Source organism: Lampris incognitus, chromosome 17, assembly GCF_029633865.1.
Source record: "Lampris incognitus isolate fLamInc1 chromosome 17, fLamInc1.hap2, whole genome shotgun sequence".
Taxonomy (NCBI): Eukaryota; Metazoa; Chordata; class Actinopteri; order Lampriformes; family Lampridae; genus Lampris; species Lampris incognitus.
The window spans coordinates 12,477,378-12,504,514 of NC_079227.1; the positions used below are offsets into that span (position 1 = coordinate 12,477,378).

General features: G+C 43.4%; 3 protein-coding genes across 3 annotated transcripts in view; 2 read left to right on the forward strand and 1 right to left on the reverse strand.

Moving 5' to 3' along the window:
- The first annotated feature begins 58 nt into the window (after window positions 1–58).
- On the forward strand, window positions 59–5,717 carry pigp (phosphatidylinositol glycan anchor biosynthesis, class P). Its single transcript, XM_056297044.1, has 5 exons — window positions 59–80; window positions 678–767; window positions 1,010–1,082; window positions 4,365–4,483; window positions 4,985–5,717. Exons 2-5 carry the CDS (start codon window positions 686–688, stop codon window positions 5,098–5,100), a joined length of 390 nt encoding a protein of 129 aa, XP_056153019.1. The 5' UTR covers window positions 59–80; window positions 678–685; the 3' UTR covers window positions 5,101–5,717.
- Window positions 5,718–6,615: 898 nt separating this feature from the next.
- si:dkey-197c15.6 (putative nuclease HARBI1) lies at window positions 6,616–8,170 on the forward strand. Its single transcript, XM_056297534.1, has 2 exons — window positions 6,616–7,357; window positions 7,730–8,170. The coding sequence occupies exons 1-2, from the start codon at window positions 6,664–6,666 to the stop codon at window positions 8,161–8,163; spliced, it is 1,128 nt and encodes a 375-aa protein (XP_056153509.1). The 5' UTR covers window positions 6,616–6,663; the 3' UTR covers window positions 8,164–8,170.
- Window positions 8,171–9,076: 906 nt separating this feature from the next.
- The window catches only part of LOC130127810 (receptor-type tyrosine-protein phosphatase H-like), a 73,203-nt gene continuing 55,142 nt past the window's right edge, over window positions 9,077–27,137 (reverse strand). Inside the window, exons 13-23 of the mRNA XM_056297532.1 lie at window positions 24,811–25,068; window positions 21,052–21,145; window positions 20,917–20,967; window positions 20,691–20,772; window positions 20,504–20,594; window positions 20,250–20,326; window positions 18,642–18,776; window positions 17,478–17,600; window positions 15,586–15,746; window positions 14,423–14,558; window positions 9,077–9,238 (exon numbers count right to left, since the gene is read on the reverse strand). Of these exons, the coding sequence (XP_056153507.1) occupies window positions 9,089–9,238; window positions 14,423–14,558; window positions 15,586–15,746; window positions 17,478–17,600; window positions 18,642–18,776; window positions 20,250–20,326; window positions 20,504–20,594; window positions 20,691–20,772; window positions 20,917–20,967; window positions 21,052–21,145; window positions 24,811–25,068 (1,358 nt within the window). The 3' untranslated portion in view covers window positions 9,077–9,088. The remainder of the gene's footprint in view (window positions 9,239–14,422; window positions 14,559–15,585; window positions 15,747–17,477; window positions 17,601–18,641; window positions 18,777–20,249; window positions 20,327–20,503; window positions 20,595–20,690; window positions 20,773–20,916; window positions 20,968–21,051; window positions 21,146–24,810; window positions 25,069–27,137) is intronic.

Consider the following 27,137-nt stretch of genomic DNA (forward strand, 5'->3'; position numbering starts at 1 on the left):
TATTTACTTTAAAATGTCACACTGAAATGAAAACTCGAAAAACAATATCATCAGTGAAGTGTCATCTTTTCCTCTTAAAGGTCAGTAGAGGAAAGCTTTATAAAAGCACTTGGCACGGGAGGGAAAGTTCTGCGTTTTAACTGTGAGCTATGAAAATTATTGTGCTGCAGACCATTTCCAAATATCTTGCACAATGTTGGCTCTGATTCAGAACCTTAATAATCTGAATTGCTGAAATTTAACTTTATTTGTCTAAAAGTTTCCAAGGTAATTTTAGACATTTTTACAGCTGTTTCTTAAATTATCATCTGCAGTACAAAATTCCCTACAATGTCACGTTGTCTATGTGAGGCGGGGCGGGTGGCCCCAATTGCAGATGTACAACGGCCGCAGTTTGGGTAATCAGACACAACCTTAAAATTAATTGAGATGTACTCAGAGAAAATTTGTCTCACACATGATTGCGATTCGACTTGTGCGCGACCTTACAAGTCTTGTATATTGTGTTCTTCTCCTGCGTTATTAATGCAACGTACCCCCCGGCCACTAGTCGGCAGCATTGAGCGCAGTGTTACAGAGCTGCACTCCGGTTTGCCGAGCGAGAACCAGATTGAAAGGACGAGGGATCCAGACCGGTGCCGCAGCTCATTTTTGTTGTTGTCTTATTTTGGCTTCAGATCAGATCATGCTGGAAAATTCGCCCTCCCCTCTGCCTGAGAGGGCCATCTATGGCTTTGTGCTCTACCTTGGGTCTCAGTTCGCCTTCTGTAAGTGTGATCTAGCTCCTTATTTCCAGAGTAGTGTCAGCGTTGATACAGACCTGGCTGTGCTACGATTACAGTTCCTGAACTAAGCGGGTTTCCCGCCACTGTTGACGTGAAACCAACCTATACATTTTGGAGAACATTTTAAAATGAATGCTTAAAAAACCCTGTTTGTCTAAGGCTTAGCTACAATGTTCAGCTACAGATTTTAAGTGAAAACTGTCTCTTCCGTTCTCTCGCTACAGTCCTGTATTGTCTATGGGCTTACGTCCCGGAAGAGTGGCTTCATTCAATAGGCCTCACATACTTGCCTCAAAAGTAAGTATGACGAGAAAATCTGGCAATAAAAGTGCACGTCTTATGAAATATGCGTGATTTCAGATTTTAATGATTTCCTATTACTACTACTACTACTACTACTGCTACTTTCGGCTGCTCCCGTTAGGGGGCGCCACGGCGGATCATCCGTTTCCATCTCTTCCTGTCCTCTGCATATTCCTCTGCCACACCAGCCACCTGCATGTCCTCTCTCACCACATCCATAAACCTCCTCTTTGGCCTTCCTCTTTTCCTCTTCCCTGGCAGCTCCATATTCAGCCTCCTTCTCCCAATATACCCAGCATCTCTCCTCCACACATGTCCAAGCCATCTCAATCTTGCCTCTCTTGCTTTGTCTCCAAACCGTCCAACCTGAGCTGTCCCTCTAATATAATCGTTCCTAATCCTGTCCTCCTTCGTCACTCCCAATCAAAATCTTAGTATCTTCAACTCTGCCACCTCCAGCTCTGCCTCCTGTCTTTTCGTCAGTGCCACCATCTCCAAACCATATAACATAGCTGGTCTCACAATCATTTTGTAAACCTTCCCTTTAACTCTTGCTGGTACCCTTCTATCGGAAATCACTCCTGACACTCTTCTCCACCCACTCCACCCTGCCTGCACTCTCTTCTTCACCTCTCTTCTGCACTCCCCGTTACTTTGGACAGTTGACCCAAAGTATTTAAACTCATGTGCCTTCGTCACCTCTACTCCTTGCATCCTCACCATTCCACTGTCCTCCCTCTCATTCATGCATATGTATTCCGTCTTGCTCCTACTGACTTCCAGTCCTCTTCTCTCCAGTGCATACCCCCACCTCTCCAGGCTCTCCTCAACCTACAACCTACTCTCGCTACAGGTCACAATGTCATCCACAAACATCATAGTCCACAGAGATTCCTGCCTGATCTTGTCCGTCAACCTGTCCATCACCACTGCAAACAAGAAAAGGCTGAGAGCCGATCCTTGATGTAATCCCACCTCCACCTTCAACCCATCTGTCTTTCCAACCACGCACCTCACCACTGTCACACTTCCCTCATGCATATCCTGCACCACTCCTACATACTTATCTGCAACTCCGACTTCCTCATACAGTACCACACCTCCTCTCTCGGCACCCTGTCGTATGCTTTCTCTAAATCTACAAAGACACAGTGTAACTCCTTCTGGCCTCCTCTATACTTCTCAATCAACATTCTCAAAGCAAACATCACATCTGTGGTGCTCTTTCCTGGCATGAAACTATACTGCTGCTCGCTAATCATCACCTCTCCTCTTAACCTAGCTTCTATTACTCTTTCCCATATCTTCATGCTGTGGCTGATCAACTTTATACCTCTGTAGTTGCTACAGTTCTGCACATCACCCTTATTCTTGAAAATTGGTACCGGTATGCTTCTTCTCCACTCCTCAGCATCCTCTCACTTTCCAAGATTGCGTTAAACAATCTAGTTAAAAACTCCACTGCCATCTCTCCTAAACATCTCCATGCCTCCACAGGGATGTCATCTGGACGAACTGTCTTTCTGCTCTTCATAGCTGCCCTCATTTCCTCCTTGCTAATCCACCGCACTTCCTGATTCACTATCCCCACACCATCCAACCTTCTCTCTCTCATTTTCTTCATTCATCAGCCCCTCAAAGTACTCCTTCCACCTTCTCAACACACTCTCCTCACTTGTCAGCACATTTCCATCTCTATCCTCGATCGCCCTTACCTGCTGCACATCCTTCCCAGCTCGGTCCCTCTGTCTAGCCAATCGGTATAAGTCCTTTTCTCCTTCCTTAGTGTCTAACCTCTCATACAACTCACCATTTCCTTTGCCTTTTCCACCTCTCTCTTTGCTTTATGCAGCATCTCCTTGTACTCCTGTCTACTTTCTTCATCTCTCTGACTATCCCACTTCTTCTTTGCCAACCTCTTCCTCTGTATACTTTGCTGTACTTCCTCGTTCCACCACCAAGTCTCCTGATGACACGAAGTTCCTTCCTAGCCGTCTCCCTCACTATTTCTGCAGTGCCTGCCCAGCCATCCGGCAACTTGTTACTACCACCCAGTTCTTTTTTAACTCCTCCCTGAACTCCACACAACAGTCTTCCTTCTTCAACTTCCACCATTTGATCCTTGGCTCTGCCTTCCCTCTCTTCTTCTTCTTGGTCTCCAAAGTCATCTTACATACCACCATCCGATGCTGCCTAGCTACGTTCTCCCCTGTCACCACCTTGAAGTCTCCAGTCCCTTTCAGATCCGCGCCTCCTATGTAAGATATAGTCCAAGTGTGTGCACTTTCCTCCACTCTTACACACCACCCTGTGTTCCTCCCTCTTCATGAAATATGTATTCACCACATCCATTTCCATTCTTTTCGCAAAATCCACCACCATCTGTCCTTCCACATTTCTCTCCTTGAAACCATACCTGCCCATCACCTCCTCATCACCTCTGTTTTCTTCACCAACATGCGCATTGAAGTCCACTCCAATCAGCACCCTCCCACCCTTGGGTACACTCTTCACCACTTCATCCAACTCACTCCAGAATTCATCTTTCTCTTCCATCTCACACCCAACTTGTGGGGCATATGCGCTGATAACATTCAATACACCTTTGATTTCCAGCTCCATACTCATCACTCTGTCTGACACTCTCTTCACCTCCAACATGCTCTTGACATACTCTTCCTTCAGAATTACCCCTGCCCAATTTCTCATCCCATTCGCACCATAGTAGAAGAGTTTTAATGTACCTCTGATGCTCCTGGCCTTACTCCCCTTCCACCTGGTCTCTTGTACACACAGTGTATCTAGGTTTCTTCTTTCTATCATATCAGCCAGCGCTCTCCCTTTACCAGTCATAGTGCCAACATTCAAGGTTCTGACTCTCACCTCCACACTCCTACCATTCCTCCTCTTCTGCTGCCTCTGGACATGCCTTCCCCCTCTCTTTCTCCTTCTCCTGACAGTAGCATAGTTTCCACCGGCACCCTGCTGGCCAACAGTACCGGTGGCGGTCGTTGGTAACCCAGGCCTCAACCGATCCGGTATGGAAATCTGACTTATCCGCATATTTGATTTGGCAACGATTTTACGCTGGATGCCCTTCCTGACGCAACCCTCCCCATTTATCCGGGCTTGGGACCGGCACTAAGAATGCACTGGCTTGTGCATCCTCAGTGGCAGGGTTAATGATTTCACATTACATGACAATAAAATGTTGAAATATTGAGCTATCTTAACTCTGTTTTTTATTAGATCTGTTTTAATGTGCTTACCATACAGATATTGGGCCCTTGCTGTGCCAATCTACCTGCTGGTTGCATTGATCGTCTTCGTGGTGGTTTTGTTTGGGGTGAACATGTGCAGTACTGCACCACTCTGCTCAGTGGACAACATCACAGGTGCAATGCCTGCTCACTGCCTACCTGCCATACATTCAGCTAGCAACATCTCAGAAAATTCATACCCATATGAACACTACTAATACTTTAAAGCAACTACAACTACTAATACTAATACTACTATAACAATGACAACTACCATTTATGCCACTACCACCAATACTACTAGTACAGGCACTAGTACTGCTAATACTACTACAGTACAGGCACTAATACTGCTAATACTACTACAGTTAATAATGATGGCACTCAATCTTAATTCATTTTTCTATGTAAAATGTACTTTTAAAGAAGGGCATAAGCACTAGAATGTTTAGAATGAAAAGAGGAAGTTAGAAATATGAAGTAGGATTTCTTATTCAACATAATATTTATTTAAAAGGGGAAAGCCTTGGCATGTCTGTTCCAAACAATTACCTTCTGAAGGGAGGATGATGTCTGCTGTAGAGTTCTTTTTCTTTTTTCACCTTAGCGTTTTTCTGTCTTCCCTGTCTGTTACAGATGTCTACGCCCAAGGTCAAAGTACAGGGGATAATCAGAAGGGGGGAGTGCCCAGACTAATAGATGTTTCTATCAGTGAAGTCAACAAAATGTTTTATTTCTCACCAAAACTGTAACAGATTGTGGGCATGTGGTCGGAAACAAATGTCTTAAAAAATGTTATCAGGGAGGGGTAATGCACTGTGAAAACCCAGTGTTATCCCACTGAGCAGCTCCACTGGACCAGTTGGAGGTTGAATGCCTTGCTCAAAGGCACCATGACAGAGGATGTTAAGAGAAGGGAGAGAATTGCTCATTTAGTTGCAGGTTGGTACTTTAAGTAAAAAGGATGGGGTCGTCTACATTTGCATCGCTGAAGAGTCTGAGCAAGAGACTGAAGCCTTACCTTGCCCAAGAACGCTGTTATGTAGATATAGATAACTGTGACCTTTGACCTGCTTGTGGAGGAGAGGAAGTGACAAAAGAATTCCCTACATGGATAAGTGTTTGACATTTACTCCTTCTGAACTGAACCAAGCTCCTACTGAACAAGCACCAAATCTGCACAAGCAAACGTAGGGCATCTTATGTCATACATCATAACATATTCAGGTAGATGTTTATAATCAAGTAATTTCATTTCCAAAACTTGTCATATTTATTAAACTGGATGTGGCATAATTGTGTTGAGTGAAAAATCAATATATGCATGTGCATGTTTTTTTTTCTAAAACAAATATACACTTAAATCTAATGTAGGGTGATATTTTTTTCAGAGAACAATATGCCATTTAATCTTAAGGCTGTATATATATATATATATATATATATATTACTGTGCAGTTGATGTAAGTAGATGAGAATAGATTTTTTTTCTCTTGACTTGAGGATATTTTCACAACTGCAGCCCATTTTTGTATAACATTTCAGGGTTGTAAAAGCATGAAAAGAAAACATTTTATTCAATGGTGTCCTCTTCAATCCAAGTCAAGCCTTTCTACTTTGTGGAAGTTCTCTGGATTTCAATCTATGGTTTAAATTAAAAATTGAGGGTTGTATTTACTGATGTTGTATCCAAGTCCAACTCGCGTTTTCAAAATTCCCACTGTATTCCCGAGAAAAGATGGAATTTTTTCTTCTTGCCTGGCCCAACAATCTTGTAACTTCCTAGGCCTACTACTACTACTTTCGGCTGCTCCCGTTAGGGGGCGCTACAGCGGATCATCCGTTTCCATTGCTTCCTCTCTTCTGCATCTTCCTCTGTCACACCAGCCACCTGCATGTCCTCCCTCACCACATCCATAAACCTCCTCTTTGGCCTTCCTCTTTTTCCTCTTCCCTGGCAGCTCCATATTCAGCAACCTTCTCCCAATATACCCAGCATCTCTCCTCCACAGATGTCCACGCCGTCTCAGTCTGCCTCTCTTGCTTTGTCTCCAAACCATCCAACCTGAGTTGTCCCTCTAATATAATCGTACCTAATCCCGGAGAAGGACAGAAGGACAGGATTAACCGGGAGTAATTTCCTAGGCCTTCGCTGTGTGTAATACAGCCTCATAACCACTGAGTGGCGCTGCGCCGTTAGTGCGACTTTAAACGTTGCGTCATGACGTACGCCATCGTCACTTCCTGGTATGGAGGAAGTTTATGAAGTCAGTTAGTGGGCTCGTATTTTGTTTTGCTTTTACTGATCAGCCGCGATGGCTTTTGCACCGGCGCCTGCGGTTTGGTTTGTAGTTCAAGACGAGCTGATCCGGAACGGAGCCGCGGACGAGTACCCGCCCAAAAACGTTTTCGATCATTTCGACGACGAGACTTTATTCGAGACTTTTCACCTCACGAGGCCCTGCATCGATTTCATCACGGACATCATCAGCCTGAGCTTGAAGGGGCCAAAACCGAAAAGCCACCCGGCGTTCTCCGTGGAGGGCATGGTCATGACCGCCCTCAACTATTACGCGCACGGCGTGTGCTCGGTCTCCATCCAGAAACTCGGCATCTCCCTGTCGGACTCCCCCGGAGTCATCCGCGTCGTCTCCAAAGTGCTAGCGGGCATGGCCGACCAGTTCATCACGTTCCCCCGCGCCGCCGGGGACAAAGCCAACATGGGCACGATGATGGAGAGGTTCTGCGGGATGCCCAAGGTGCTGGGGGTCCTCGCCGGCGCGCACTTCAAAATCAGAGCCTGCCCCTACGAGAAGGACAGCTTCCGATCGTTCATCAACACGTTGGGCTACACGTCGGTCACCAGTCAGATCGTGTGCGACGCTTACGGGAACCTGCTCAGCGTCGAGAAGTGCTGCGTGGGCAGCACGCCGGAGCAGGAGATGTGGGAGTCTTCCTCCATGAAACAGGAGATGGAGGACGCGACGCACGGACAATACTGGCTTATCGGTAAGTTGAAAGTGTGCGAGATCGCGATAGACGACGACTGCTGCTCGACAGACCGCCGGGCTCTCTTGCCACTGCTTTGCATCACACATGCATGTATTGCGCTACAGTAAGAGGTTTAGTCACGGATGGGCCTACATCTTGTTTTGCATTGCATCCTTTACAACGCTACTGTCGCATATGTGCACGGTGCAATGTCAATTTTGAAATGGTCCATCATTCAGCTTATAATACAGGTTTTCCTGACAAAGCCTAACTTGTACCGCAAATACAAGATAGTTCCAGTGTCATCATCCATGTGAGATAGGTCTTTGAGTAATGATTCTGCGCTCTGCACACTGTTTTCAAATTGCTCTCTTCTTTTATCTGTTGAAGCGGGCAGAGGGTACCACTTGAGTAAACACGTCTTGACGGCTGTCTCCCAACCCCTAAACGACAAGGACTTCTCTTTCAACGAGGCCCACAGCAAGATCCAGGCAGTCATGCGTAAGACTCTCTGCTCACTCAAGAGGCGCTTCAGGTGCTTGATGCAGCTGGGATTTGCCAAAGAAAACAGTCTGGACAGAAAGACCGACATAATCCATGCCTGCTGTGTCCTATACAACATTGCTAAGAAGTTCTCCGTCCCCGCGCCGCCCATGGTTGGTAAAACTGAGCCTACGCACCCTGGGAAACAGTACCAGATGCCTGTAGTACCAATCAGTCCAGAGGCTCTGGAGGCCAGACAGGAGCTCATCAATGCCAGATTCACTGTTGTCCCCCAAAGCCAAAAAACAGTCTCTCCCAACAGCACTGCAGAGGGTTCATGAGGATTGTGTGTGAACTCTTAAGCGTTGTTCAATTTGTCATGCTGCCCGTCCCATTTGTTCAGCCGAGCTGGCTAAATCCTGACCCAGCTGATTTTGCTTTGTGTTAACCTACCTCAGGCTGTTACTGTAAACCAAGTTGGTTTTACATGCCAAAAGTTGACTATTAACCTAACCGACTGAGTCAAAATTCCATGTGGTTACGGGACTATATGCAGGTCTTCTGAGGCTCCTCAGTTTCTTTAGACAGAAATAAAGGAGTACAGACAAAACGAGAGAGAAAGTTAGACTTGATTCATTCACAGTTCTGGCAAGAGTTGCTGTTTCTGGGCGTCAGTCCAGGTCCTGTTACTGTACTGATTTGGTAATGCAGAAGTTGAAAACAAATACCATCATTTTGTCATAAAATATTTTATTCTGGGGCGCCCCGGTGTCTCACCTGGTAGAGTGCATACCACATAAGGTTGAGTCCTTACCGCAGCGGCCTGGGTTCGAATCCGGCCCGGGCCCTTTGCTGCATGTCATCCCTTCTCTCTACTATTGGTATCAAATAAAAAAGGCGGAAAATGACAAAAAAAGCTTTTTATTCTTTGTCATGAAAAGGAACAAATTTAATTTCTACCGGCATTATTTTACATTGTAAATGAAACTTTGAGATATAGCGCTTCATAGTAACAATCCTAACAGACATCTGGCAGGTAAAGGGGGGGGTAGAAATTTCACAGTCAACATGAAACCTAAAGTGCAAAGAATGTCCTGAGCAAAATATAAAAAATTTAGAAATGAAAATCTTTTCACATCTAAATAGAAAATTATGACACAGAAAATCTATCATACAGAACTGAACCACCGGTCCTCCTCATTTGTCACGTTGCCTTTTTTCCTCCATTGTATCTCAAGCTGGATACAAAGTTGACAGTCTGCTGGTTTACGTTGAAACCTGTGTGTTTGAGTGAAGCTCCATCAGAGCGGTGGCGTTGGCGTATATCATGTCTGTGTTCTCGTATATGGGCTCTTCCGCCACAGGTTTGGGCTGCAGGGAGCACAGGATGCACTGGTGCAGGAAGATGTACTGGGACTGAAACCAAAAATAGACCAGATTACTGATGTGTTGCCTTTCTGCAGACTGACAGTCAATTGACTGACACTTCATATCCTTCAGATTTTATTAAGGATAACATGTTGCTGTACAAAGTAATACCTTAATTTGCGTGGTTAGGAAGACAGTAAAACTTATCAAAAAGAATCACTAAACAGGAAAGTTTATGCTTCAGTATCCTTTAATATTGTCGAAATCTGAATTTGATTTTTATTTTCTCATGAGTGGGACAGAGACCACTAAAAATATGAATAGTACATACGCTACATGGCCAAAAGTATCTGGACACCCAAGTATCACCCAAATGTGCTTGTCAAACACCTCATTCAAAAACCATGGGCATTAATTAATATGGAGTTGACCCCCTTTTGCTTCTATAAATAGCCTCCACTCTTCTGGGAAGGCTTTCCTCTAGATTTTGGAACACGGCTGCAGGGATTCGCTCCCATTCAGCCACAAGAGCAATAGTGAGGTCGGGCACTGATGTGGGAAGAAGGCCTGGCTCACAGTCGGCGTTCCAATTCATCCCAAAGGTGTTGGATGGGGTTGAGGTCAGGGTTCTGTGCAGACCAGTCAGGTTCTTCTACACCAAACTCAGCAAACCATGTCTTTATGGACTTTGTTTTATGCACGGGGGCATTGTCATGCCGAAACAAGAAAGGGCCTTCCCCAAACTGCTGCCACAAAGGGAGACGCACACACTTCTTTAGAATGTCATTGTATACCGTAGCATTAAGACTTCCCTTCACTGGAACTAAGGGGCCTAGAACAAACCACGAATAACAGCCCCAGACCATTATTCCTCCTCCACCAAACTTTAAAGTTGGCAGTATACATTAGGGCAGTTAGCTTTCTCCTCATCCACCAAACCCAGATTGATCCATCCAACTGCCAGATAGTGAAGCGTGATTCATCACTCCAGAGAATGTGTTTACACTGCTCCAGAGTCCAATGGTAGTGTGCTTTACACCACCGCAGCTGACGCTTGGCATTTTGCAAGGTGATCTTAGGCTTGTGTGCAGCTGCTTGGCCATGGAAACCCATTTCATGAAGCTACTGATGAACAGTTCTTGTGCTGACATTGATTCCAGAGGCAGTTTGTGACTGAGGACAGGCAATTTTTATGCTTACACTTCAGCACTTGGCGGTCCTCTTTTGTGGTCTTGTGTGTTCTATTACATCACAGCTGAGCTCCTGTTGCCCTGAGATGTTTCCAGTTGACTGGGGCAGATCTAGCAGGGCAGAAATTTGGCCAACTTTCTTAATGGAAACGTGTCATCTTATGACAGCGCAACATTGAAAGACACTGAGCTCTTCAGTATGTCTCATTCTACTTCCAGTGTTTGTCTATGGAGATTGCATGGATGTATGCTTGATTTTATGCACCTATTAGCAATGGGTGTGGCTGAAATAGCCAAACCCACTTATTTGGGTAGCTACATACCTTTGATCATAAAGTGTATATATATTAAATATAACAATTATTAGCGCTGTTGGTCAGTGTGTGACAGAATTACTGTTGCACATTATTTCCACTAACAGAGGTGATATCTACTTAAAGAGAAAAATAAAAACTTTAAAAATACCTAAAAGGCCCGGTATTATTTTTAAAACGGGCACTCGCTTTAACTCACAGCAGGGCTTATTATTTTTCCTTTTTGGAGCTGAAGAGTTTTTTACTCTTAAAATGCCTGAGCTCTTTAATGTGATGAACACCACTATTAATGTATGTAGAAACAGTTTTGTGGGATCAAACTTTAATTATCCCTGTCAAAGAAATGGCTCCTCAAAGTAATGAAGAATAGAGCATATTACAGTGGCGGCTGGTGCTAAAAAATTTGGGGGGGGGGGGCAAGTTACCTTGGCGCAGCACGCCTGACAGCTGCTTTAATGTCCACACAGTCATTAAGAAGGACAATATAGCCTATAGATTTTATCAGGGTTCGTAGATGGTGGATGATTGACAGTCGAGACGAGGCGTCAACCCAGTATCATGACACGTTGGGACTGGCAAGTGTTTTACACGCTTTGGCGTGATACTGGGCCGTATGGGGTGTATGAACATGCTTGACAGCCACAAGAATTGTCCAACCACATTAGATCAAAAAACATGAAAACAATACCAATTCGCTGCCAATAAAAGTGGGAGTGTCTGGGGTTGAGTGTCTGATTTTCCATGGGGCGAAAAATCTGAAGAAACCAATTAGACACCAGCCTCGGGTCACCTGCTTGCCAAAAGTTTGAGGGCTTACATAAGGTATTGTTTGGCTGGCGCCTCTCACCCAGGAAGTATATGTATTCAGACAGAAATCAACCAAATACCATTTGGAACCAATATTTAATGGCTGCTGACAGGCGCTCACAGACTGAAAAAACACTTATTTCATAATTATTTGCATTACACAACTAAATTATATTCAACACATTTAAGTAGATTTTCACCTCTTGATGTTTGAAGGGGGCGGCGCCCCAGCGCCCTGTACTGGCCAGCCACCACTGGAGCACAAACTAAGACGCAGCATATTTTATGCAGGGTGAGAAATATTGGATCAATAGAACTTTTTATTTGGTCTCTAAATGTTGAGCAGTAGAAAAAAAAAAATTTGTGTGTGTTTTTATAGGTAGGTCTTGAAGTATCCATGTACAGGAACACTAATGTACAGATATGCAGGACAAAAAAATTTGAGATCCAACTGGAATTGATAAAAAATAACAGGTCCACTTTGCCAAATTGTGCAAAAACAAACCCAACATCAACCAGACAGTGTGTCAACACCATTGACCAAACTGAAGCGTGAAATGCACTCTTGAAACAAAATAAGCCCAAAACCAACCATTTATTGACAAAGGGACAAAAATAAATGGATGTTCATTCACCAGTTAGTGAGAAAAGTGAGAGTGCCAGGATGAGGCAATCCTGATGTCGGGCCTGTATTCTGTTGTGGCAAGCCTGAGGCACTGGCCAAGATGTGCACTGGAGAGTTTGTTTCTTTCCTGGTTCTTGATCGAGTTCATTGAAGAAAACGATGACTCGCATATGTACGTGGAGGGGTAAATTCTGAGTAGGAGCATTGCAATAGCTCATATTTTTGAATCAAGCTTGGGGAACCACATTGATCCAAAAGTCATTCATCCCAACGTCCTTGTGTTGTGCTTTGAGAAAATCAGATGTTCCCATCTCCAAGAGCTCTATCTGAAGAGTTGCCTCATCTATGGACGGTACCAACCAGCTTTTTGGCCTCTGCAGTCCACTGGCTGTCAGCCAAAATGGAGAACAGCTGTCTCAGGAAGAGGAGGATGTCACCTGAGAGTTTAGGGGAGCTTTCAAACTGTTCCTTGAGGTTTTCTGCCAGGCTCATCACAAAATCCTTCATCGCTGGATCCTCCCGCATTTCGTTGTTCTCACAATGCTCCCACAAATGTGGACAGTGCAACTTTTTCTGTGAATGTCTCTCCAAAAGGTTCAGCATTGACCGGAAAGCTTCAACTGCTTCGCACATGTCCACAACAGTATGGTACTTGCCTTGTAATTGCATATTAAAGTGATTTAGATGAGACATTTTTTTAGGGAGTTGTTCCTTATCCGATGCGAGGGTCTAAGGACAGGATGTTGTGTTACTGTAAAGCTCACTGAGACAAATTTGTAATAACATGCACTGGCTGTGCCCTCACTTACAAAGATTCTGGAGAGACATCTTCCATACCCTATCCAACATCTTAAAGTAGAATCTAGACCCAGACCCTCTGATAGCTCTGTTTGGCATTACTTTTTTTTGTGGCATTTTCCGCCTTTATTTGATAGTGATAGTCGAGAGAGTGACAGGAAAGGCAGGGGATGACATGCAGCAAAGGGCCGGACCGGATTCGAACCCAGGCCGCTGCGGTAAGGCCTCAGCCTTATGTGGTACGCGCTCTACCAGGGGAGCCACCGGGGCGCCTTTCTGTTTGGTATTACTGAATGAGACCATAGTCATCTGACATCTGCAGAGCACTGCGTGGTTGCCTTTGCCTCACTCTTGGCCAGACGCGCAGTACTGCTCAAATGGAAGGATGCTGCCCCGCCCACAATTCATCAGGGGCTTCGAGACATAATGTCCTGCCTTAACTTGGAGATGATACACTTCTCAGTCAGTGGCTCTGAGAAGAAATCCTATAAGATCTTAGGACCGTTTTTGACATACTTTCATAACACCCAAACAACATGGAATGACATGCACTCTAACTCTTCCCTTGACACAGAAAATAACACCTGACTTCATGGCAATAGCTAAATCTTTAGTTTTATTTCTTTATTTCTAGACATTGTGTCTTATACCTATTCTAGATAATAAAGGGGGTGGGGTTTTCTTATGTTACGGGTATGTTTTGGGGTCTTTCATTCCCCTTCCATTCTATTTTTTGTGCAGAGCTGATTGTAAACACGAGATGCCACAGCTATGCTTATTGTTATGTGTTTGTACACTGTGTGATGCCTGGGAGATTTAAAAAAAAAAGGGAAAAAACTACAAATCCCAGTGCAGCAGGTTTCCTGAGTGTGATGTCACGTCCTGCCCATTCGTTTGGCAGGAAGGGCTGATTGATAATTGGTCACCGCCGGCCAGTGGACACAAGACACGAGAAAAGAAGAAAGGAACTGTATGGCCCACGCTCAGCGGAAGGCACAGTGTTTTCTACACCTCTGTCTCCACTAAAAGACAAGAAACTTGGACACCATCCACACGAACAGGACTGGCCGCTCACAGGAGCTGGGATTGCATTATTCGGTCCACTGAGAGGAGACGTCCTCGCGGGGATCCCGAACCGGCTCATGGCTCCAGTGACGTAAGCATAGCTGCCAGTTTACTCACCTCCGTTTCCATATCAGCTCTGTGTTTGGTTTTTCTCTCTATTCATTTCACGTTCTGCTACTGCAGTGGCAAGCTCCGGTTGTGGGTTTGTCGCGACAGTACCGTAACAGTTATTACTATGATTATTGTCATTGTTATTATTTTTACATGGCTGATGTATATTTTATAACAATGTAGAATCTGTTTGCCCAACCCCGGGAACTTTTGTTAAAAATGTCAATAAAAAGATTTTGAAAAGAAAAAGTCTTTACTACAATAAATCATAAGCGGGACAGTGTCTGATTTTCTGATCTGACTTCAAAGTGAAAATCTTTACCTCTGTCTGCACCATGAGTGGCCGGTTTTTTCTCATCTTGTGCACAAAGGCAGCGATGCCCACCGCCCTCTCTTTCTCCAGCTGCTGCAACAGAACGTCCAGTGCAATGATGGTTCCTGTTCTCCCCACACCAGCGCTGGCAGAAAGAACACACAGCTGGAGTCAGTGTCTGGTGTACAGGTATGCCAACCACCTTTACCAGAGCAAAGCTGTAACTACACAGTTCCAAGTGACCTCTTAGTTGGTTTGTTTTTGCAATTCAGAGGATAGAGCAAGGCACTTTAACGTCAACCAAGACCGACTTTCAGCTGTCAAAGCAAATCAGCAGTTCTGCTACTCAGAGCGATACTGCGACAACCTGTATGAATACAGAAGACATGTTATTCTACCCCGGGGACTGGGTGCTTGTATGCCGAGATCCCATCTACTATCTGACAGTGAGTGGAGACTACTCTGATTGCAGCAACCCTTCTGTTTAGAAGACCTCTCCAGAAACAATGATGTCACCTTGTTTTTCTCACAGATTCCTGTGTTCATTAAGATGTTATTCAGTGAATATTTATCAGCCTTGTTTTTTTTCAGCAAAGGATAAGCTCGAAGACATTAAGTTTACTTTTTGATATAAGATTATTTCCAGGCAAACGCATGCGTGACTTAAGTGCCTAAGAAAAGAAGATTATTAGTGTAAAACCACAACCTGACATGATTATCTTATCTCTATCTCTGTTTGTTTTTATTTCAAACAATGTCAACAGATAAATGGAATAATGCAAAAAAAAAAAACAGGGTGGCATGGCTCAGGAGGTAGAGCGGGTCATCTAGTAATCAGAAGATTCCTGGTTCGATCCCGGGCTCCTTCAGAGAGCATGTAAAAGTGTCCTTGAGCAAGAGCGCTGAGCACTGAACCTCTCCTGATGAGCAGGTGGGCGCCTTGCATGGCAGCCTCCGCTATCAGTGTATATGAATGTGTGTGTGAATGGGTGAATGTGAGGCATACATTGTAAAGCACTTTTGAGTGGTCGTGCGCCATTCACTAAAACCCCCGGGATTTGGGTTTCTATTCCCACTGGAGCCTCCCATGCTACAACATGTATGTACTCATGATGTACGTCGTGTTGGATGAAAACACAACCATCCTCTGAATTGGGACTGAGCTCTTGTACCTGCAATGGACCACTGTGGGTTTGTCAGCACTCTCCCACTCAATGTGTTGCCTGATCAGTCCTCTGAACTTGATGAGAGTCTCTGTGCTGTCTGGGACGCCGTGGTCCGGCCAGGCTGTAAAGTGGAAGTGTTTCACCATCCGTTCCTCAGATGTTAGTCTCTGTGGAGATTAAATTATTGAATTTGAATCAAGATAGTAAATATCAATTATGATTATTATACTAATCTAATGATAGTAATATTATTCATATTATATTGTTAATAACAGTTGACTATTCCACAGAATTAATGTTTTAGTTTGTTTACTATCGAAGTTCAAACAAATCTTCCTTATGAGAGTTAAAGCCCACTTTATCCGCTATGTTTCCAGAATCATATTCTTTTCTCATTCAGTGTTGAAACTAAATTTTACGGGAAGTTTATCAGAAGCACCAAACTGATGTGTGGTTGTCAGGGTCTACAGTGAACTTTTCAGAGATAAGTTCACCCTTAACACTGACCAAGTGTGTCTGCTCCTGAAACTGTGTCTTCAGTCCATGTACTTCACATACAGGGGGCAGTACCATAGGCAGAGGAATGGGTGTGCTATGGGTTCCCCAGTCTCACTTGTAGTGGCCAACTTGTATACAGGGGAAGTGGAAAAGAGGGCTCTGATGTCCTAGCCAGGGACACCACCTAGCCATTGGTTCAGATATGTGGACGACACCTAGGTTAAAATTAAATCTCAGGCTGTACCACATTTCACCGACCACATTAACTCTGTGGACAACCACATCAAGTTCACCAGGGAGGATGTGAAAAATGACCGGTTAGCCTTCTTAGACTGTGAAATGGCAATTGGTGATGGAGGACATTTGAATGTTGATGTTTACTGTAAACCAACACATACTGATCAGTACTTAAGGTTTGACTCTCATCATCCACTGGAGCACAAACCAGGAGTCATCAGCACACTGTACCACGAGCTGACAACGTCTCCACCAACACAGCGGCTGGGGAAGGGGAGAAATCCCACATTAATCAGGCCCTGGTTAAGTGTGGTTATCTTAACTGGGTGTTTGTCAAACCCAGGAAAATGCCCAAACAGTGCACCAGCCGATCAGAAAGAGGAGGACAACAGCTGCCTAAGCGTAAACCAGTGGTGAGTCCGTATGTGGTAGGAGTGTCGCAAAAGTTGAGACGTGTATTTCCCAAACACCACATCTCAGTTGCTTTCAAACCCCAAAACACGCTGTGCCAGAAATTGGTCCACCCCAGGGATCGGGTCCCCCGGCACAAACATAGCAATATAGTAGACATTATTAAGTTCCAGGAGGCTTGCCGTGACTTGTACATTGGGGAAACTAAACAGACACTGGCCAAGAGGATGGCACAACACAGAAGAGCTAACATGTCAGACCAGGACTCCGCAGTCTACACCCATCTACAGGCCAATGGCCACTCTTTCAAGGATGAGGATGTGCACATCTTTGATAGGGAGAAACGCTGGGTTTGAACGGGGAGTCAAAAAGACCATCTATGTGGAGAGGGACTGACCATCCCTGAACCGAGGGGGGCCCTAAGAGTACATCTGTCGCCATCTTACAATGCTGTGATTGCAAACATTCCCAAATCCTCTGTGACTAGTACACATGGCCATTGAAACTCTAGTTAATGGTCACACCCATATTTGCAAATGAACTGGTCATTGGTTTTGGTCATTATGCCACTGTATTGTTTATAAGGGTGGGGATACCTGCAGTCAGTTTAGGCTGAAGAGGTCACTTAGATGAGTGATGAAACGTATCTGTCAATAAATGTTGTGTCCAGATGAACTGATTCAACCTTCTTTGATTTTCTTACCTGGATAATTGAGCATGCATGAAGAAACTTTTCAGAGATGTTTTCTTACATTTTTGACACCAAACTCCCTCAGTGTCCAGTTGGGCTCCTTCTGCTCCAATGTGATGGTGACCAACAGGTCTCCATACACACAAGGAGTGTAGTCCAGAGGCCAATATCGCTCACACTTTGTCTGAGAAAGGAAGATATTAAAAAGTAATCTTTTTATTTTTTTCGCCTACTGACATTTCACAATTTCTTAGAAATAAACTAACTGTAATGTGAGGTTATTTATGTAAGAATGACTGTGATCTTATTTTAAGACTATAGTACTTAAGATGGTGGTAAATATCATCTATTTTCTGCTGATCTGTCCGAGGTGGTCTGTGTTTCTGATCAAAGCCCTATGGTTCTGTCAGTTGTGTTGATGCTGTTGTAAACAGAATGGGACAACTGGAGGTGTAGAAAGTCTATGGGTAAGACTCCTCTCTTAAGTTTCTCGCTGCAGGAAAGCTTGACCAGCAAGTTTTTAGGAAAATGGAAATGTCTTCGATCTTTAAATATCCCGTTTGATCTATTCACAATATGCCACTGCTGTTGATTGGAATTAAATCATTTACAGAGTATCTACTTTGCAGGCAGTAATACCAACATGTACCCTAGCTCTGCTGACTGATCGAAGCTAAGCAGGTGTGGGCTTGGCTAGTATTTGGATGGGAGACCTCCCGGGAAAATGAGTTGCTGCAGGAAATGATTGTAGGGGGCAGTCTTCTCTTTGGTCCTACTGAAAAAAAAACCCAATGCCCCAGTGCAGTGACGGGGACATTGTGCTGTAGGAGATGCCGTCCTTCTGATGAGACGTTAAAACCGAGATCCTGACTCACTGTGGTCATGGTACCTATTGCAAAGAGTAGGGGGTCCCCCGATGTCCTGGCAAAATTCCAACCCACTTCTCTCCATCTGGCCACTTAATCATCCCCCCGTGTAATTCACTCAATGATTTCTCCCTCTCAGGCTGATGTGGTGAGCTTTCTGGCAAAAACTGGCTGCCGTGCATCACCCAGGTAGGTGCTACACATTGGTGGTGGTTGGGGTGAGTTTCTCCCCATGACTGTGAAGCGCTTTAGGCATCTAGATAAAGTGCTGTATAAATGTAATCCATATGACTATATGATTTGCAAAGTTGCGGCTTTAAGTTCACACTTCCATTAACCGAAGGTACAGCAGGACTCACCCGTCCACCCTCGGTGCAGTTGGTTACCATGACAATGCCCTTTGCCCCCTGTTCCCAGATCATTCTCCAGAAGTCATCGATGGTGGAGGGCAGAGGACCCTGGGCTGCGATGTACTGCTTGCTAACTCTGTAACCCTGACAAAAGCACGTCACTGTTAGCAACAAGCAGACTCCTATGATTAGAACTGCAGTAGTCTGAGAAGCAGTACGGGAAAATAAATTAACAGTAGCATTGCAGTTTGTGAATGTCAGCTTAAGCATTTCTCCAGAAACTCCACTCAGTGATGACACTGCTAAGGAAAAGGGGGATGCACAGTCATGCTTATTGACTGTGTAGATGGGTACTGAGGTGTAAATACATTTACAGTATAAAAATGTATTTATCTGCGGCAAACCGTCAGGGCCTTCTAGACCTTCGATGAAGGCCTAAGACTCCACAGAAAAAGGAAAAAACTTTCATAAATATAATACAATGTTCTAATCAATTTGTTAAGATCACATTACATTTCGACTACACATACGAATTCGGGAGGCTCTGCTTGCAGTCTCTCGGCCAAAGGAAAAAAAAAATCATCCAATCAGCTTTTTCCCTCTCTTGTAACCATATGAGAAGACTCCTCCTGCCAGTGCCTTCGGCATCTTGAGTAAAGGTCTTCGCTATCTAAATAAGTTAGGTGTTGATACGGGATTGATAGATTACTCAACCAATCAGATTTTGATGTGCCTACATCCCAGCCTACATGAGCGATTGTTCAGCCAATCAGCAGCAGGGCCTAGGTCTGTGGTTGAAACCGCTGTGGTTGCATTCTGCAGCGCATCGCAGAGTTGGTGGCTAATGTTAGCTAGCTTTTATGTTTTTGATTTAGTTAGCTAAGCTAGCTAGCCGCGAATGAGAATAATGTCTCAAGGAAAACTCCTGAATGATGTGGTGGCAGATCTATTAGTCACACCATTTTTAAGACGTATGTGTGGCATTTCACTTGTTTAGCTGTGACAGTCCCGGTTTCCACGGAATCTGTTGAAAGGACATTTTCAGCACTTAAGAATAAAAACGTATTCCGGGAATACAACGGGACAGACATGACTCACAGCATTGGCCTCCATTGCCAGAGAACACTCCGATGGATTTAAAAGCCAAAGGACTGCTCTATGACCGTGTGATCGACCGTTTCATCCAGAAAGAAAGGAGAATGGATTTTGTCTTCAAATAGACAACACTGGTGAGTCAAGTGTATTTTTTTGTACAGTTAGTTGATTTGCTTAATGTTTGATTTTTTTTATGCCCAGCGGCCCGGCTGGGATGTGTTTGTTGAGTTTCTTGATAGCGTAATATGCCCAGTGGGATTACTTCCAGTAAGGCTGTACGTTACACCATATCGCCACACAATACCGCTGTTGTGTAAGTGAAAAGTGTCAAATAATTGTGATAATTGTGATAACCACTTTTGCGATTAAAACATAGTAGCATGGCGATATGACGGCTTTCTTTGGGTAATTATGAGGAGGTGACGTCTAACCGAAGGTCTAGGTCTGAAATGCACGGTCCGCTACTGGTATTTATATAGTTTTAACTTTTCACAGTAGTTTCGCTTTACATGCAGCACCTACTGGCATGTAGTTGGCATTGATGTAGTGCGAGTTCTTGTCATTCTTGATGATACTGAGCTTCACACGGGACCAGTCATCTGAAACAAGAAACCAATGTGGTTTAACCACAAACCACCTGCACACCGGATGACACACAACAGTGTTACTGAAGCAGGTTATCGGTTCCGTTCTTATCTCTTGCCACAACCACAGAGAGGCATCACATTTGCACTGACAAACAGACTAGTGGCGCAGCAGTTAGAGAGCAGACTTACACGGAAGGACATTGTTGAAGCGGTTCTTGGACTTATTTTCTGGGTTGGTAGCGGCTTCTTGAGTCTGCTCTGTGCCAACTGCAAAGAAACTCTGCATAGGGGAAAAAAAAAAAACCAACCCCAGATGACCCAACATGTTTGACACCACAACTTTTCCACATATCAGACCCTTTTTCTTTTTTTTTACCTCATATTCCTCACTGAAATCTTTGTTCTGATTCAAACTCAATTTCTTGAAGTGGGCTGGAAAATCCTTGGCAGAGATGGCTCTGATAAAACAACAGAAAAGACTAGGAATCAGAGTTTAGTTTTTTTATATGAGCCCCGTTAACCCTGTTGAGTAAGAGTATTCACTACAGTGAGTTCTGAAATGACGTTGGCATCATTATTGAGATAACTGAACATATACATACTTGTAAGTTTTACTGGATAGTTTGGCCTTGCCCATAAACGACTTCTTCCTGCTGGGCATAGAGGGACAGAGTGTGAGCATGTGTGTGTGTGTCACTTGTAGACTGTTTTTGAATTGTCACGATGGAAACACTAACCTGAGCAAGTATGGTTTACTGTGCCAAACGAAGACTGCCAGAAACAGCAGGAGGACGAGGAGCAACACAGCTATAACAGATCCTGCAATGACCCCTGCAGGTAGCAACTGGTTTAATTAAACACTCCATAATCTTGACAGCACCTTACACAGCCAGTCCGGCTCTGTACACTTACATAACCCCCCCCCCCCCCAAGGTTTGGGTTTTATGGGGTTGAAAAACAGTGGTAATACACACACGCATCAAAATATGACCTAGTGCTCATCAAAGAAACAAGAATCTCACCCCCGACCTTTACGACAAGCAATTACAGTTTTTTTCTGATTGCTTCGGCACTATCTTTGAAATTATAGGCTATTTTTAAAACATTATGCATCTCTTGCAATAGCAAACAATTCTCACACAAAACCCTTCAAACTCTTTAAAAATTGTGTTTTCGCGTCAATACAGCACACACATAATTTTAATAAGCACATGAAGCACCAACTATGCACTGATAGTATAACTGAAAAACACTCATGTCTTCTGCTTTTTCTGTGTGCAGGGCATAGTTTGCAACAAAGTTTTGTCATACATGTAGTAAACACATACACACAGGCAGTGGCTGTTCTAGACCAATCTTACTGGGGGGGGGGGGGCAGGCTGGGGCCAGTTGTGTTGTTAGAGGGGCACATTCGACCTGAGACAAAGAGTGTTCAAGCTTTCAACATTTTTAGTTCAGTACATACAAAATCATAGCGCGCAAAAAAACAAAAACAAAAACAAACATAAAATACCAAGATTGGTATTTGTTCAGTAACACTATTTGTTTCAGTAATTTATAGTTAATTATTCATTTCAGTAACAGTATTTGTTTCAGTAACTTGGTTACAATTTTATTAAATTACAATATTGAAAACAAATTAAACACATTCTTGTTAGCTTCAGTTCAAGTTACAGCACATTCTTTGCTGCAACACTTCTTCATAAGACTCAGGGAACAGTACAAACTCTACTGTACTAGAGGGGTTTTGCATCCCAGCCTGTATTTTCCTTTCTGGAATGTCACATTACAGCAACTGTATTCTGTGATTTTTGGCAAACTGATCAACAAATGAGTCAAGATTCAAAGCCTTTGCCCTCCTAGAATCAATACTTAGTACACCCAGATTGCTCAATCTCTCGTCAGTTACGGTTGACCTGAGCTAAATTTTCACCAGCTTCAGCGGAGAAAAACTCCGCTCACAAGAAGCAGAACTCACTAGGATTGCGACTGCTATTTCACAGAGTCTGAAAAACTCAAAAAATACCTCTTTATATGGGTCAAAGAACAGTACCAGCTCTACCACATTAGAAGATCTCTGCATCCCAATCTGTATTTTCCTTTCTAAAATTTGGCTGAACTGATGTAGTTCATGCCAAGTCATCAATATTTGAATCATATAATCGAGCAAATGAAAACAGAGCTGTCTCTTCCAGAAATGCATCACTTTTGGGGTTTACAGCTTGGATGTTATTCATTATGTCACAGTTTGTCTTTGAAAACCGTCTGTTATGCTCATTGAGCATCTGATCAACGACGGGGTAAAAAAGGCTGTACGAAACCCGTCATTATCTAGTTCTGACTGTCTCCGATCAACAGTAGTCAGTACGCAGTGTTCACCGAGTTCAGAGTTTAGCTTTTTTTTTTTGTTTTGCGGCTGGCTGTATTGCAATATCACATCACTCAGAAATGTTCAACACTTCATCCCACAAGTTATAAAAAAATGACTCCTGCCTGAAGTCATTCAATGTCTGAACTAAAGCTTTAACTACATCAACAGGTTTTTAAAAGTCAAGTGATGAAGACTGTAGCATATCAGAGAGAAGCTCTGTTTCTCCAAACACTTTATGGAGTGTAACAAGATGCACAATTAATTCAAGATCTATCTGTGCCAGCAGGCCTTGAGCCTCTAGATCTTTCACCATTGCATTCTTGGGCTATCTCATGCAGTACTTGCTTAAGGGTATGCAATCTATCCATAATGCTATGTAGAGTTATAAATCGACATGCCCATCAAGTGTCACTTAATCGCTGGAATTCTCTTGGTGCACCTTCATACATCTCTCTTTGTACAGTTAGCCATTTAGGATGGACATACGACTCAGATGTGAACACACAGTTTTTCTAGTGAGGAGAAGAACTCCTCTGCCTCTGGGACAGCTTTGACAGTATTTACTGAAACTAAATTTAGACAGTGGGCATTGCAATGGATGTAAAAGGCATATTTCACTTGCCCTTTGATTCTAGCCTGGACCCCAGAATGCTAACCACTCATGACCGCAGCACCATCATATGCTTGACCTACAAGGTTGCTTTTGCATTCTCGACCATGACTTTCCAATATGTGGATTATTTTTTTCAGTGAGCCCTGCTGCATCTAGCCTCTCAGCAGATTCCAAACAGAGAAAATTCTCCTGGTTGGCTCCATTGAAATGGTACCTGAGTACTAGAGAAATCTGGGTTTTTTTTATACATCTTTTTTTCATCTGCCATGATGCTGAAGACTTCACTGTTTTTCACTTCTTCTGTAATTTCGGTTCAACCAATGTCTGCAGTTGCTACATTGCTGCACATCGCCCTTATTCTTGAAAATTTGTATCAGTATGCTTCTTCTCCAGTATGCTCCTTCTTTCGAAAGGGACTCTGTACAGCTGCTTTATCGTAATTCTCCTGTGTTTCCGTAGATGAGATGGTACAGAGAGACTCACTCTGTTGATGTTTTGGAATATGGTGATCTTCCATTATGTGGTCCTGCAGTACTCTCAAGTCTGATGTAGTTATGCGCAATGACCAAATTTACAATGTGGGTCTCCTGCTCTGGGGTGAATAGTCGACCTCTTCCACCAGATACTGGTTTTCCTGCAGTTCTGTAAAAATGGTCTTATAGTGATAGATCCTTCTCATTATAAAAGTACAGTACATATTACTGTACTAGTAAGACTACAGCATTAACAGTTACTTGTTCTCATTTTGAAATATCCGGATGATTCCTGCAACAGTATAGCGGCTCAGATTTGCTTGATCCCGTTGCCCAGCCTTCCTCATGCTCATCCCATGGTTGACAACATGGTCAACCACAGTCGCTCCGATTTCATCAGTTACTATTGTGTTCCTGACTCCTTTTCCTCTTCTTCTCCCCGTCCTACTTCACTTCTTCCTTCTCCTCCTCCTCCTCCTCCTCCTCTTGCTTCTTCACCTCCTTGTCCTCCTCCTCCTCTAGTTTTCAACCCTCTTACTCTGTCAAATATTGGCCTTCATTGTTGTCCAAACAAAATATTTACCTGTCCTATGACCTATTTACAGTGCCTGATTCCCCCCCTTTTTCTCCCCAATTGTACTTGGCCAATTACCCCACGATTCCAAGCCACCCCGATTGCTGCTCCACCCCCTCCGCCGATCCGGGGAGGTAAGCTCTGATTTCTAAGTGAACTCCTTATCTAAAAGTTTTTTTCACGTGTCAGTGTAGAAAAGCAATTGGCAAAATAGTGTAGCAATGTAGAGACCAATGTTTACAGTTTTGCTAGAAGTGTCAAATCACAAACTGAGTGTAAAGCACAGAACGTGCATTCAATTTGGCACGCTTAGTAAATGCATTGGCTACAAGTGTTAATGGTTCCACAGATAGTGCTTCAAGTATCACTCTTTAGTACTTAAGCATTCAGAAAAAAAACTGTAATGGTTGAAATGACTTTTACTCTGTCCCATTATGTAGTAGCAAGAAGTATACTCTCACTCACCTCTTGGGTCTGTCTGACAGCTGAAAATGTATGGTTTGCTCCTCAGGGTCCCAGAGAGCGTAGCTACAGACACCTGGTACGTCGTGGCAGGTATAAACCCCGATATGTTGGTAGTCAGCTTGTTCCCAGAGACCATATAGGTTTTCCCACTGACATTCACCTCCACAGCTGTCCATATGCCGTCAGGCTTTTCCCAATCAATTGAAATGGAGTAGCCGGACTCCCAGTATTCGCAGTATGCTTTTATATCTGGAGGAACTGGTTTTTAAAACACATTGGAAAATGTTTTTACTTTTGCAAAACGACTGGATGGGAGTTTTTTTCAGCATGTCATTTTGTGTGTTCCGTATTAGACAAAATTACTATAACCTAAACCTATATATCTATTAACACAAGATATATAGTTATAACACTAGGCTCACTTCAATGAACTGCTGGCTGGCTTGTTACTGTAATGAGCAGGGATTCGGCTTTGTTGATAACTGGCCTTCTTTTTGGGGCCGCCCTTACCTGCTGAAAGCGGACGGCATTCACCATACTGAGGACGGCGCCGCTCTTTTGTCTAGCAATATAGGTAGCTGTCTACGTTTAGTTTGACACTAAGGAGTTATCGTTCAGCAGGTTGCAGGTGATTAGAGAGCCTGCTAGGTTTAAACCTAGTGCAGGTGTAGAGTCAATTAGTTTAGTTAATATGATTAGTCCGGCAATTTATCACAGTGTAGATTATCAGAATGACAGCTTAGTCTACAGCACTGAAACCGTCTCCCTATCCTGCTATGTTGCTCCCACGCTCTCCTCTCCTAAATGTGTGGCTCACAATAACCTAATAATCATTCCTACCACTGGTGGTGGTGTGGAAACGTGCAACAAATTATCTACAGAACCAAACATCTAATGTTATCAAAAGTGGGACCACATATCATCTGAAGTGTTGGTCATCAAAATTGTCAACAAGGTGTCAAATTCCAATTAATATTTCACCTATTGGTAGCTCTAAAGTTCTGCCTACTATTGATCACTTCCACAATGATCTGATTCTTGAACAGTTTCGACATGATTGGGTCATAACCCAATCATGTCCTACTTATCTGGAGGAACACATATTACATCAAAATTCTCTGACGTTAAATATGGTGTACCTCAGGATCAGACAGTCAGCCTGTTGAGTCCTTTAAATCCAAACTTAAAACTCATATTTTTGCCTTAGCCTACAATTAGTTGCCTTTAGGTTGAGTGCTTCACGACCTGTAATGCATGGTGGGTCGGTTTCTGTCTCAATGAATTTACCAAGCACTGTTCTGCTGACGAGATGATAGCGTATATAGATTATTGACTATTGCAAACTCTTCTCTCACATGTCTTTTCCCCATCTCCGAATGATGTCTCCTTCTTTCTCTTCTTCTGTGTGTGTGAATGGTGTGATGCGAGTCTCCCTTGTCTGCACGTGCAGTCTGTCCTCCTCCCAGGTCTCCATGGTGATCACCACTTGGACACTGCTTGGCATCTCCCTCATCACATTTTCTTTTTATATATCTTATAAATCCATATAATGTTGTTATCCTGTTTCAATGTAATAGCCTTCTCTCACTAAGAAGTGTGACTAATTTTTTTTTTTTTTTTTTGGTCTACATGGTGATTGATGGTGGTCATGTGGCTCAGGTCGTGGGCTGTTTTGGTGGCATCTGGACACTGCTCGGCATTCTCCACATCATATTCTTCACATATTTCATAATTCCATTATGATTCTGTTATCCTCTTTCAATGTTGTATTCTGTAAATTGTGTAAACACAACATCCTGAGATCCCTCCTCTGTTGCTCTCCCTGAGGTCTCTTCCTATTTTTTCTCCCTGTTAAATGGTTTTTAGGGAGTTCTTCCTTATCCAATGCGAGGGTCTAAGGATAGGATATTGTGTTGCTGTGAAGCCCCCTAAGGCAAATTTGTAATTTTTGATATTGGGCTATACAAATAAAATTGACTTGACACTGTGTTGCTCAGAAAGGCAAGTCAAGTGTATTTATTTGGACCAAAACTAGACCAAGTTGTGTGCAGCCTAGTCAGATGTCAACCTCACTTCTAATGAGACCACAATTTTTTGTAGTCTCTGTCTATATCCTCTTTCAGATTAGTTTGAACTACTCCTGCCATTGCAAGTCTTTAGCTCAGTTTAAGAGTGAAACTTTTAGTAAAGAATTAATCTGTAATACTTAATTATTGATACAGGATTAGTTTAACAACCCCTGCATGTAAAATAGGGCATTACCTTCCACTGAAGTTCATTTTCACATACATTGTCATTTCAAGTTTTTGAATGGCTTGACTGGTCAA

Bases quoted from the DNA above. Each gene is read 5' to 3' on its own strand.
- si:dkey-197c15.6 (XM_056297534.1), top strand. From the start codon at position 6,664: ATGGCTTTTGCACCGGCGCCTGCGGTTTGGTTTGTAGTTCAAGACGAG. The intron at 7,358-7,729 runs GTAAGTTGAAAG...TATCTGTTGAAG, and splicing joins CGGACAATACTGGCTTATCG to CGGGCAGAGGGTACCACTTG.
- pigp (XM_056297044.1), top strand. From the start codon at position 686: ATGCTGGAAAATTCGCCCTCCCCTCTGCCTGAGAGGGCCATCTATGGC. The intron at 1,083-4,364 runs GTAAGTATGACG...CTTACCATACAG, and splicing joins CTCACATACTTGCCTCAAAA to ATATTGGGCCCTTGCTGTGC. The intron at 4,484-4,984 runs GTGCAATGCCTG...TGTCTGTTACAG, and splicing joins CTCAGTGGACAACATCACAG to ATGTCTACGCCCAAGGTCAA.